General features: G+C 36.7%; 1 protein-coding gene across 1 annotated transcript; it reads right to left on the bottom strand.

Moving 5' to 3' along the window:
* Positions 1-1,037: 1,037 nt before the first annotated feature.
* LOC122490577 (olfactory receptor 2J3-like) lies at positions 1,038-1,976 on the bottom strand. Its single transcript, XM_043593226.1, has one exon. It carries the CDS (start codon positions 1,974-1,976, stop codon positions 1,038-1,040), a length of 939 nt encoding a protein of 312 aa, XP_043449161.1.
* Positions 1,977-13,166: the final 11,190 nt, after the last annotated feature.

Here is a 13,166-nt window from a genome sequence, read left to right on the forward strand (position 1 = left end):
AAAAAGAGTTTTATTCACCTATTTTAGCAAAATCTGACATCTAGAAGATATTTAGGTATTGAAGTAAATGAATAAATGAATGATTAGATGCATAATTGGATGGGTGAACAAATGAACCATTTTGAACAGATATTTCTTTATGCTGTTCAATGTGACAAGCATATAGACCCATAGAATAAAGCACTCATATAATATAGTATCTTGAAAAAAGTATGCTTCAACCAAAGAAGTGTCATACATCGTTTTACCATTTAATTAAATTGAATGCCTGTCAATGACCAAAAACTTCATTCATCTATGTCTTTGCAATAGTGCCCCCATCTTTTTGTAAATACTAATGCTCAGTCCATAATTTAGCATATTATTTTTGTTTTATTTATTTTAGAAGTTTTCATTTATTTATTTATGGAGAAAGAGAGAGCCAGTGGAGGACAGACAGGGAGAAAGAATCCTAAGCAGGCTCCATGCTGTTGGCACAGACCCAGATGCGGGGCTTGAATTCACAAACCATGAGATTATGACCTGAGCCAAAGTCAAGATTCCAATATTTAATCAACATGAGTGATCCAGCCACACCTTAGCATGTTATTTTTAAAACACAGCCCCTAGGATGTGACTGGGTGGCTCAGTTGGTTAAGCATTCAACTCTTGATTTTAGCTCAGGCTATGATCTCATGGTTTCATGAGTTCCACCCCCACATCAGGCTCTGTGCTCTGTGAAGCCTGCTAGGGATTCTCTCTCTTCCTCTCTCTCTCCCTCCCCCACTTGTGATTTCTGTCTCTCTCCAAATGAATAAATAAAGTTAAAAACAAACAGTTTCTAATTTCTATGGACACTAAATATGGAATTATTAAAAATGAAGTGTCACAAATCAAAAATTTATCTCTAGATAATATTTCAGAATTAGCCAATAAAAACAACCCAAGTTTAAGGCTGGGTTTTAGACTAAAATAAGTATCAAAGAAGCAGGGAAACACCCTCCAAGATGGATCAGACTCTGAACGAAAGTTGCAGCACAAAAATTGTGATCTCTCTGTCATATCTCCCAATCTAGACCCACTTGTCTCCTTGCTGCTTCTCTTACATCTTTGTTTCTGAGAGTGTAGATTAGAGGGTTGAGGCTAGGTGTGACAACAGTATAAAAGAGGGCAATGAACTTGCCTTGATCTTGAGAACTTTCTGATGGTGGCTGCAGATATATGCACATCGCTGGAATGAAAAAGAGGGATACAACCATAAGATGGGCTCCACATGTCCCAAAGACTCTCTGAAGTCCAGCTGATGACTGCATCCTCAGCACAGCCCAGGCAATGGCGCCATAAGAACTGAGAATGAGGATGAGTGGTATGAGAACAAAAATGGAGCTCGTGATCAGGAGGGTCAGCTCATTAGCACGGGTATCAACACACGATAATCGCAGCAGTGCTGGGACTTCACAGAAGAAATGGTCCACTTGGCGATGTCCACAGAGGGGGACCCAGAAGGTAAAGGAGGAATGAAGTGCTGAGTTGGTAAAGCCACTGACCCAGGAAGCCACAGCCAACAGGTGGCAGAAACGAGGGTTCATGATCACAGTGTAATGCAGCGGTCTACAGACAGCTGCATAACGGTCATAGGACATGACCACCAGGAGGACACACTCTGTGGTTCCCAGTGCAAGGGCAAAGTAAAGTTGAGTCATGCAACCGGCATAAGAGATGGTCTTTTCTGGGCCCCAGAGATTGACCAGCAACTGAGGGATGGCGCTGGTGGTGTAGCAGAGATCCAGAAAAGAGAGGTTTGAGAGGAAGAAGTACATGGGAGTGTGGAGATGGGCGTCCAGGTATGACAAGACAATAATAAAAAGGTTGCCTAGCAAGGTCGTCAAGTAGAACATCAAGATAAGCACAAAGAGAACTACTTCCAGATGAGGCCAATGAGAAAAACCCAGTAGAACAAAGTAGCCTTCAGAACTTGCATTTTTTCCCATCATCATTGTTTCTAATACCCGGAGGAAGAATCATAAACTCAAAGGCTGCCCACTCATCATCAAACACCTGTCAGTAGACTGGAGAAGACCTATGCCATTTCCAAATATACTCTTGTTACAGTAACAAGCCATTTTTATAGTTTTATTTTTATGTTTCATGCATATATTTTTCCTGTTGTGGATAAAATCAATAACTTCTCAAGTGAATGAGTTCTTTTTTATAAATCCCTAAGTTAGTGTTGGATAAAGATTAAATATTAAGTTCCATAGCCAAGAAGACAATTTTCATAGAAAATATTTTTTAACAAAACACAAAAGACTTTTCAATGTATTCCTCTTTTATGTATTTTCAGGCTATTTCCAATTTGTTGTTACAGAGAAAGGAATATCTCTACTCTTAATAACCTTGTATAGAAATGAGTGCTTACCATGAGATGAAAACAACTCAGTAGCAACTTTAAAATGTTAATATTGAGTGAAAAAATTAACTTGAATTTCGTTATGATTACAGGAAGAACAAAATATTCTTATTCATTCATGTATTCTAATGACTTATTTATAGACAAAGAAGAAATAGCATGCAACTGGAAGTATAAACAAAGACACAAATGTGCACACATACAACCCCAAAATGAGTATTCATACAATGAGCTAAACTGAAGGTCTTAATCCTAATTTAGAAGTGAAATAGCCTGAGGGATTAAGTGATAGAATACTTCGAACCATAAATGAGACTGGAACTAATTTTGAAAAACCTAAATGAAATCACAGAATTGAAGAAAACTACAGAAGGAGCAAGAAGAAAAGGGAGGGTGTTTAGATCAGAAAAGTATACGGGAAGCAGTGGTGCTTGGGACTGAATGTGTGTGAATCCTAAGATGTGAGGCCTGGAAACAGCGTGGAAAGAGTTTCCACAAAATTTCACATGCTTTCCAACAGCAGCTAAGACACTGACATCTGAGTCATAATTTATAATTATTCCACATTTTTATGCTTTCTATAATTCCAAGTAGAGCCTCTAAATAGAAAATTCATTGATTTTAAATAGGCAAAGATATGTGAATATTGGATAAAATTCAATCATAAGTTTATCTTGTGGTTGTTCTTTTGTGAAAAATAAAGTTAAGGAACTCCAATGTGCATTAATAAATTGGTTTTCAGTTGCTTATTTTCTCTTGTGTGTTACCAATCTTTCATAGAAAAAATTAACACTTTACTATATAGTTGTTGCTAAAAGACATAGTCTCCCACATTTATATGTTCCCAGATAGCTTTGCCCTGCTATGTCTCCCCTCACTCTCTGACAGAAGACAACAATCACAAGTTCATCCAACACAGACCCACATGCAGTCTTTTGAAGAACTTTTACTAGCTCAAATATTGTAATCCTAGAACTTGAAAAAGACACAAAGGATGTCTAATTGGTCAAGTTGCAGCTGGAAAGATAGAACACTGAATGTGACCCAAGATTGTTAAGATCGATTCACAAATATATCTATACACCATTTTATATTATTTGTAATGTAAGTGTCATTAACCTCATGAGGGATGGGGGAAATTTTCCGAGGGATTTCTTTTTTATTTCCCTAAAATGAAAGGTAAAACACCACCAAATATTTTAACTCAAATGCTATGGGTATTTCCTCTGAGGTAGGCACAACTGTCTTGCCTTACAAAGAAAGCTGCCTGAATTCCTTACTACAATAATTAAAAGAAGGGAGAAGTTGTGTGACATTTCTTTAATTGCTATACCAGCCATTGAGATAAAGGACAAACTATCCAGAATTCATAAAAAGAAAAATTTGGAAAGTTATGGCTTGATTTTCTTCTTAGAGGAAAAGAGGGAATGAAGGCCCTATAAAGGTAGCTTTAGAATTGTGGAATAAAATATCTTCTATTCTTTGAAGTCAAACATCATGGGGAAAATGGGTGGCTTAGCGCTCTCTTTTAACCCCAGCGTCACTAACAGACATTCTCCTAATTCCTTTCATGTCTGTGTCTTTGAACTAAACCTAGCTCTTATCCAGGGCTCTCTCAGCTTTTCCATACTGACCTTCATATATTTGTCCCTCTCCCCACTGTTCTCTTCATGCTTTATGCTTTACCATTTACAAAGCAATCAAGCTCTCTGGATATCATGCAACCTGAGACTATCGACCTAACTGCCTTCCTGTACCAACTGTGCTAATGTTCAAAATCTAACCATGGAAAGCAGAATCTAAAACAAACTGTGGCTATCATTGTCACAGAAAAGAAAGGCTGAGCTTGTCAAGGAGATGTGTTTTGAGCAGAATGCAAGAATTCTTTAGGGCATTTAAGGTATCAGGGGATGGAACTCTTATCCCAGAGCAAATAAGGCCTTTAAGGAAACAAAAAGAATAATGTGACTTTCTTTCCTTGACTGGGACCATGGGGAAGACAAATCCCATAATTGCAATTAATACCCTTCAAGGAACTGTCCAGGTTAGAGCAGTGTAATATTCACAAGAAAAAAACTCTTCACAGAAATGCCTTCAACATGATGTTGTCCTTGTACTGGGACACCACAGAACTTATTACCAACCAGTGGGGTAAAGTAACTTTGAATTGTATTGTCAATGAAAGGAATGGGTTCTGCTGATTCACCTGATTTTTCCCCTGCCCCCCATGGCGGTAAAGCCCAAATTTGCAGGACTACTGGTTAGAAGTAGGGGAGATTCAGGAGCCATGAAACAGAAAAGATGGAATACATTAAAACTCACCTTTTCGTTATTAACCTGGTGCTTTTTGAGAGTGGAACTACACCTTTTATGCTTTCCTGATTGTCGTATAGAATCAATTACAAGTTTATGCCTTAAAAAGTTTAGAAAATCTATGTAGGAGTATTTACAGCCCTAACTCCACTCCTTCCCTCAGCTTAGTAGACAGCTGCCATATCTATTCTCACTCCAACAGAATTCTGGTATTTCATTCTCTGGAGAGGTCTCTAAACTGCAGGTTGCTAGCCACATACCTTAATTAAACCCTAAACCTAGCACTAACCCTAACCCAAAACCATAATTCCTAATCCCCAATTAAAATCCTAACCCAAACCTAATCCCTAGAGAGGTCTTTGATCTACAGGATACCAGGCACATAATATAACTCTGGGGTTAACACTAACACCTTCCCTAAACCTAGCCCTAAAACTTACCCTAATCCTAGATATGAGGGGGTAAATGTGGTATATATAGATACAATGGAATATTACTCAACCACAAAAAGAATTAAACCTTTTGCAATGGATGGAGCTAAAGTATTATGCTGAGTGAAGTAAGTTTATTAAAGAAAAACAAATACCATATGATTTCACACATATGTGGAATTTAATAAACAAAACCAACAAGCAATGGGAGAAAAAAGAGAGAGGTAAATGAAGAAACAGACTCTTAACTATAGAGAACAAACTGAGGGTTATCAGAGGGAAGGTGGGTGGGGAATTGGTTAAATGGGTGATGGGGATTAAGGAGGGCACTTTTTGTGATGAGCACCTGGTGTTGTACAGAAGTGCTGAATCACTAGCTGCTACACCTGAAACTAATATTACACTGTATGTTAACTGGAATTTAAATAAAACTTTCAAAATTGAAAATAATCCAAATATCTCCAAACCTTTTATATTGAACATTAAAGTGATCTCTACCAATTTTGTTTATTATCTCAAAAATCTTCCATTAACAACATTCCTTGGCTTCCCATTAAAATCCCTCTGTCAGGAAGGGATTTTTGTTTCCTAATAACTAATCACACTGCTAATGCTATGGCCTGTTTTCTGTATTGCATGCCGACTCATCTGAGTCTAGCAAGAGTCACAGATATTCATTTATTTTTATTTTTTATTAAATATAATTTATTGTCAAATTGGTTTCCTTACAGCACCCAGTGCTCATTCCAACAGGTGCCCTCCTCAATGCCCATCACCCACTTTCCCCTCTCCCCACCCCCATCAACCCTCAGTTTGTTCTCAGTATTTAAGAGTCCCTTATGGTTTGCCTCCTTCCCTCTCTGTAACATCCGCACCACCCCCACCCCATTCCTCTCCCCCATGGTCTTCTGTTAAGTTTCTCAGGATCCACATATGAGTGAAAACATGGTATCTGTCTTTCTCTGCCTGACTTATTTCACTTAGCATAATACTCTCCACTTCCATCCATGTTGCTACAAATGGCCAGATTTCATTCTTTCTCATTGCCAAGTAGTTTCCACTGTATGTATAAACCACATCTTCTTTATCCGTTCGTCAATTGATGGAAATTTAGGCCCGTTCCATAATTTGGCTACTGTTGAAAGTGCTGCTATAAACATTGGGGTACAAGAGCCCCTATGCATCTGCACTCCTGTATCCCTTGGGTAAATTCCTAAAAGTTTTAGGTTTGTATCTCCCTTATTCCCTCCAAACTCTAGCAGTGCTGTGGTTCTACAATGAGCCAAATTTATATCACTTGTCTTTTACATTTGAACTCTGTCTGTGAACATTTGGCTTTATATACTGGCTTCCAATTTTACACTGGTTCTTCATGCCCCCCTAATAAAGATAGCAAACACTTCTAGTGCACTTAATAGGAGTTAGACTATTTTAAATTTTTTAAAAATTGTTTTTAATGTTTATTTATTTTTGAGACAGAGACAGAGCATGAATGGGGGAGGGTCAGAGAGAGAGGGAGACACAGAATCTGAAGCAGGCTTCAGGCTCTGAGCTGTCAGCACAGAGCCCGATGCGGGGCTCGAACCCACGGACCGTGAGATCATGACCTAAGCCGAAGTCAGACGCTTAACCAACTGAGCCACCCAGGTGCCCCGGAGTTAGACTATTTTAAACACTTTACATATATTGACCCTTTTGATTCCCACTGTTACCCTACAAGGAAGGCTAGTCTAATTATCAACTTCCCGAGATGAGGAAATTGAGGTGCAGAGAACTTAAGTCACTCATCGACTACCACAATGTGAGCATGGGAGGCAGCATTTAAAACCAAGTATGCTGGCCCCAAAGTTAGAACTCTTTGTCACTTTGATGTAATATTAAAGTTCAGCCGCACACATTTTGCAAATATATGTGAGAGATAAACCACTGCCATACAAAGCCATGTTCCATTAACCTAAACCATTAGAGTCTCTTGTGATTTTATAGAGAAAATATGTTATATTCTGTTTGTATAAGGATAGGAAAGTGCAATATATTTTGTTATGTATGTTACATTAAGATTACACAATATTAATCTCAAAATTTATTTTATTATAGAATTTAATCATTTTTAAAAATATTTTAAAACTTCCAAACTCATTCTATGAGGCCATGATTACCTTGATTCAAAACCAAAGACCCCTCTAAAAAGAATTACAGACCAATATCTCTGATGAACATCAATGCACAAATTCTCAACAAGACACTAGCAAACCATTTCCAACAATACATGAAAACAATTATTCACCATTATCAATGGTATTTATTCCTGGGCTGCAGGGATGTTTCAATATTTACAAATTAATTAACGTGACACATCACATTAATAAAATAAAGGTTAAGAACCACATGATCCTCTCAATAGATGCAGAAAAATATTTGACAAAATACAGCATCCTTTCTGGATAAAAACCCTCAAGGAAGTGGGGATAGAAGGAACATAACACAACATCATAAAGGTCATATACAAAAGACCCACAGCTAATATCATTCTCAGTGGGAAAAATCTGAGAGCTTTCCCCCTCAGGACAGGAATACGACAAGGATATCCACTCTCACCACTTTTATTCAACATACTACTGGAAATCTTGGCCTCAGCAATCAGACAACAACAACAGCAAAAGTAATAAAAGGCATCCAAATCCATCAAGGATGAAGTCAAACATTAACTCTTTGCAGATCACATGATACTCCACCTAGAAAACCTGAAAGATTCCACCAAAAACCTGTTCTAATGGATACATGAATACAGCAAAGTAGCAGGATATAAAATCAACATAGAGAAATCAGTTCTATTTCTATAAGCAGTAGAAAGAGAAATAAAGGAATTGATCCATTTAAAATTACACCAGATAAGGGGTGCCTCAGTGGCTCAGTCAGTTAAGCATCTGATATTTGGTTTTGGCTCAGATCATGGTCTTGCATTTCGTGGGTTCGAGCCCTGCAGCAGGCTCTGTCCTGCCAGTGCAGAGTCTGCTTGGGATTCTCCTTCTCCTTCTCTCTCTTCCCCTCCCCCACTTGCTAACTCTGTCTCTCTTGAAATAAATAAATACATGTAAAAACAATTAAAAAATCAAAAAATTACACCAAAACCCATTAAATACCTAGTACTAAGCCCAACCAAAGAGGTGAAAGATATGCACTCTGAAAACTCTAGAAAGATTATGAAAGAAATTGAAGAAGCCAAAAATAAATGGAAAAACAGTCCATGCTCATGGATTGGAAAAACAGATATTGTTAAAAGGTCAATACTACCCAAAGCAATCTATGCATTCAATGCAATCCCTATCAAAATACCACCAGCATTCTTCACAGAGCTAGAACAAGCAAACCTAAAATTTGTATGGAACCATAGAAGACCCCAAATAGCCAAAGTAATGTTGAAGAAGAAAACCAGTTAGAGGCATCACAATTCCAGATTTCAGCTGTTTTATAAACTGTAATCATCAAAAGAATGAAATCTAGCCATTTGCAACAATGTAGATGGAGCTAGAATGAATTGTGCTAAGCGAAATAAGTCAGTCAGAGAAAGACAGATATCATATGATTTCACTCATATGTGGAATTTACAAAACAAAACAGGTGAATATAAAAAAGGGAAAGAAAAATAGGGCAAAAACATATATGGAGGTAAAGCATAAGATACTCTTATATACAGAGATCTAGGGTTTGCTGGAAGGCTTGGGGGAACGGGTTAAATGGGTGATGGCATTAAGGAAGGGACTTGTTAGGGTGATCACTGGGTGTTATATGTAGGCATGAATCACTATATTCTAGTTCTGAAACCATTATTACACTCTAAGTTAAGTAACCTGGATTCAAATTTTTAAAAATTGTATAAATATTTTATACAGTTTTATATACATATATGACATTTATATAATGTTACAAAAACTTTACATAATAACATATAAACATTGTATAATAAATACATGTAAATATTATATTGTATATAAATGTATATGTAAACATTATATAATAATATATACCTAAATATGTGCAATATATGCATGTATAAATACAAACATTATATCATATAAAGTTTATATATGTATAAGAAATAAACTTTATACTTACACTTGATCACCTGTAGAAGAGTCACCTGTCCCATCCTTCTCTTTCCCTGATACCTTTCATAAGTAAGCACCCACTCTGAAATATTTTGGCTGTTTCTTTTAGCATTTAACTATTTCCAAATAATATACTCAAACTTCTAATTATTCTTTTCTTTAGATAATATCTACTAAATCCAACCTGTGCAGGCCTATCACCTTCTTCTCCTTTATGTATCTGTAATTGATTAACAAGCACACTTACTCTCCTCAGTGACAACATCTTTTGCACATGGGTGCCATCATGGAACCCCCCTCCCTTAATCATCATCCTAAAAGCAATCTGTAGTGGTCTCTGCTAGTGGATCGCATGCCTTCATCTTTCTTGTGAAACACATTCTCTTTTGGTCATTTTCTAAGTGTAAGAAATATAGTTTTATTCCATGAGTGTCTGGTTGAGAGAAGTGTTTTCCATTTGTGCACTGATCCTGGCTTCCTGATCAATGGATTGCAGACAGAACAATATGTTCTTGAGATCAGTAAACCTGGTGACAGTTTACCATTTCTGTCAGTAATTCTCCTGCCAGTCAGATCTTCAGAGGAAGTCCAGCCTAGAGTTTTTCCTCCACTCTTTCCACTGCTTTTATAATGAATTAGTTGTCTATATTATGGCCCTTTTTGTCTAACATGTCTCTGCATTTATGTACTAAGCTCTGAGCAAAATTTATGTGTTTTTTAACAAAATGATTATAAAGAATAGATCCTCGGGAATAGAAATTCAAGGAGAGTAACATCAGCATTATGGTGGCATAAAATACCCACAGGCACCTCCAGTGCCCTGTGTGCCCCACCACCACACATACACGCACACTCTGTCACCAGCTCCTGGTGTACGCTCCCGAGGACAGTAGCAAGAGTGATCTCCAGTGGATTACTAGATAGAAGCTCAGAAAGCAGGCCAGGGCCTGATGACCAGCCAGAAATCACATACTTAAGCTGTGGCATCACCTTCGGGAAAACAAAAGAGAGTCCATCAGCAGCCAGCCTGGTGCATGGAAAAGTCAACTGAAGACATACAAGCTTGAGATGTGTGCCAGCATGGAGTGGGTGTACTTGCACAAGATCTGAGACAGTCTCAGAATCTTTTCCAGGGCTGAGGAAAAGTATTTCTCCCCTGAAGTCATTTGTTAGAAATTGGAAAAAGTGACGGATACTTCAAAAGCAAAGCAAGTAACACAAAACTTCAAAGAATATGAAAAATCAGGAAGATATGAGACCACCAAAGTGACACAGCAATCTTCCAGTAATGGAACCCATAGACATAGAGACCTACAACTTACCCAATAAAGAATTCAAAATTTAAGGAAATTTGATGTGCTACAGGAAAACACAGAAAGACAAGTCACCAAAATCAAGGAAAACAATATATGAACAAAGTAAGACTAGCAAACAGATATATGCCATTAAAAGAGCCAAACAGAAATTCTGGAGCTGCCGAATACAATAAATGAAATAAAATATGCTATAGAGAGTATTAATATCAGATACATCAAAGAGAAGGAAGAATCTGTGATTTGGAAGACAAGAAGTTTGAAATTGCTGAGTTAGAAAAGAATAAAGAAAAAAAGAGTGAAGAACGCCAATGAACTATGGGATGCCATCAAATGAAACAATGTACAAATTAATGCATTTCCAGAAAGACTAGAGAAGGAGAAAGGAGAAGAATGTTTATTGTAAAAAAATAATGGCTGGGGGTGCCTGGGTGGCTCAGTTGGTGAGCTCTGACTTTGGCTCTGGTCATGACCTCATCTGTGTGCTGACAGCTCAGAGCCTGGAGCCTACCTCTGGTCTGTGTCTCCCTCTCTCTCTGCCATTCCCCTGCTCATGCTATGTCTATCTGCCTCTCTCTCTCTCTCTCTCTCTCTCTCTCTCTCTCTCTCTCTCTCAAAAATACAATAAAATAACATTTAAAAAGTTTTTAATAAATAAAAATAAATGAAAATAATAGCTGAGAAATTCCTAAACCTGGGGAGAGATTTGAATATCCATATTCATCAGGCTAATAGGTCAGCCCATAATTTCAATACAAAATTAGCTTCACTGGTGACTCAGTCAGTTGAGCACTTGGTTCTTCATTTCAGCTTGGATTATGATCCCAACATCATGGATCAAGCCTCAAGTCAGGCTCTGCACTGAGTTGGAATCTCCTTAAGACTCTCTCCCTCTCTATTGCCCCCCGGCCCCTCCTGTGCTCTCTCTCTAATTTTTAAAACTAAAAAAAAAATTATCATCTCCAAAACACATTATAATAAAATGTCCAAAATCAAAGACAAGTAGAGAATCCTAAAAGCAGCAAGAAAAAAAAAATGGTAACCTACAATGAAACCTGCATTAGGCTTTCTGCAGATTTCTCAGCAGAAAGCCTGTAGGCCAGGAGAGAACAGGATAATATCGTCAAAGTGATGAAAGAAAACAAAAAGCTAAGGAGTACTCTATCCAGCAAAGTTATCTTTTAGAAATAAAGAGAAATAAAGACTTCCAGAAAAACAAAAGGTGAGGAAAATCATCACCACTAGACTTGTCTTCCAGATGAAATTTATTCAAGCTGAAGTAAAACAACACTAATTAGTGACATGAAAACATGTGAACATATGCAGCACACTAGCAAAGGTAAATATAAACTAAAATTCAAAATACTCTAATAATGTAATATGGTGGAGTGTTACTAACAACTATAGTAGAAAGACTAAAAGACAAGGCTATTAAAAATAACTATAGCTACTATAACTTGTTAATAAACAATACAAAAAGCAATAATTTGTGACATTACAGCATAATAGGAAAGAAAAGCGGTAAAGAGTTTTTTGCAATTGATGTTGTTATCAGCATAGAGTGTTCTATATAATATATACACATACATATTTATGTAGTATTTACATACATATATGATGATTTTTGTAAATATCTAGTAACTGCAAAGCAAAAACCTATACTAGGTTTCCAATAGATCCAATAGATAAACAGAAGGGATTCAAAGCATATCACTATGGAAAATCATCAATTCACAAAGGAAGGCCATAAGAGAGGAAGGAAGGAGCAAGATAATTAAAAAAGTTGGAAAAAAATTAATGAAATGGCATTATCAAGATATTACTAATCAATAATTACTTTAAATGAATTAAATTATCCAATCAAAAGGTACAGAATAGCTGAATGGGTTTAAAAAACAAGATACAGAAATATGCTGCCCAGAAGAAACTCACTACAAATTTAAGGGCACACATAGACTTGTGAGATGATGGAAAAAGATGTTTCAACCAAAGATAATCAAAGAAAGCAGGTTATATACTTACATGACAAAAATATAAGCTTTAAGCTAAAAATTGTGAAAAGAGACAAAGAAGGTCATTACATAATGATAAATGATCAATTCATCAGAAAGATACAAAAACTGTAATAGGTATACATCGGAGCACCTAAATACACAAAGTTCATACTAATGGAACTTAGAGAAGAAATTAAACAGCAATACAATAATATTGGAAAGCTTAATTTCCCACTCTCAGCAATGGTTAGACCATTAGAGAAAGAATCAATAAGGAAACAGAAGATTTTAACACATTAGACCAAATGGACATGACAGATACACACAGAACATTCCATTCAGCAATAACAAAATACACATTCTTCTCAAGTGGAGATGGAATATTTTCTAGGACAGATCATACAGTAGGACACAAAACAAGTATCAACAAATTCAAGAAGATGGGAATAATATCAAGTATATTTGCTGACCACAATGGTATAAAAATAGAAATCAATAACAGTAGGAAATCTTGAAAACCCACAACTACATGGAGATTAAACAACACTGCTGGATCAAATGGATCCATTGGATTGAAGAAGATATCAAAGGGAAATTTAAAAAATATCCTAACACAC

The sequence above is a fragment of the Prionailurus bengalensis genome, chromosome B2 (genome assembly GCF_016509475.1).
Source record: "Prionailurus bengalensis isolate Pbe53 chromosome B2, Fcat_Pben_1.1_paternal_pri, whole genome shotgun sequence".
Lineage (NCBI taxonomy): Eukaryota > Metazoa > Chordata > Mammalia > Carnivora > Felidae > Prionailurus > Prionailurus bengalensis.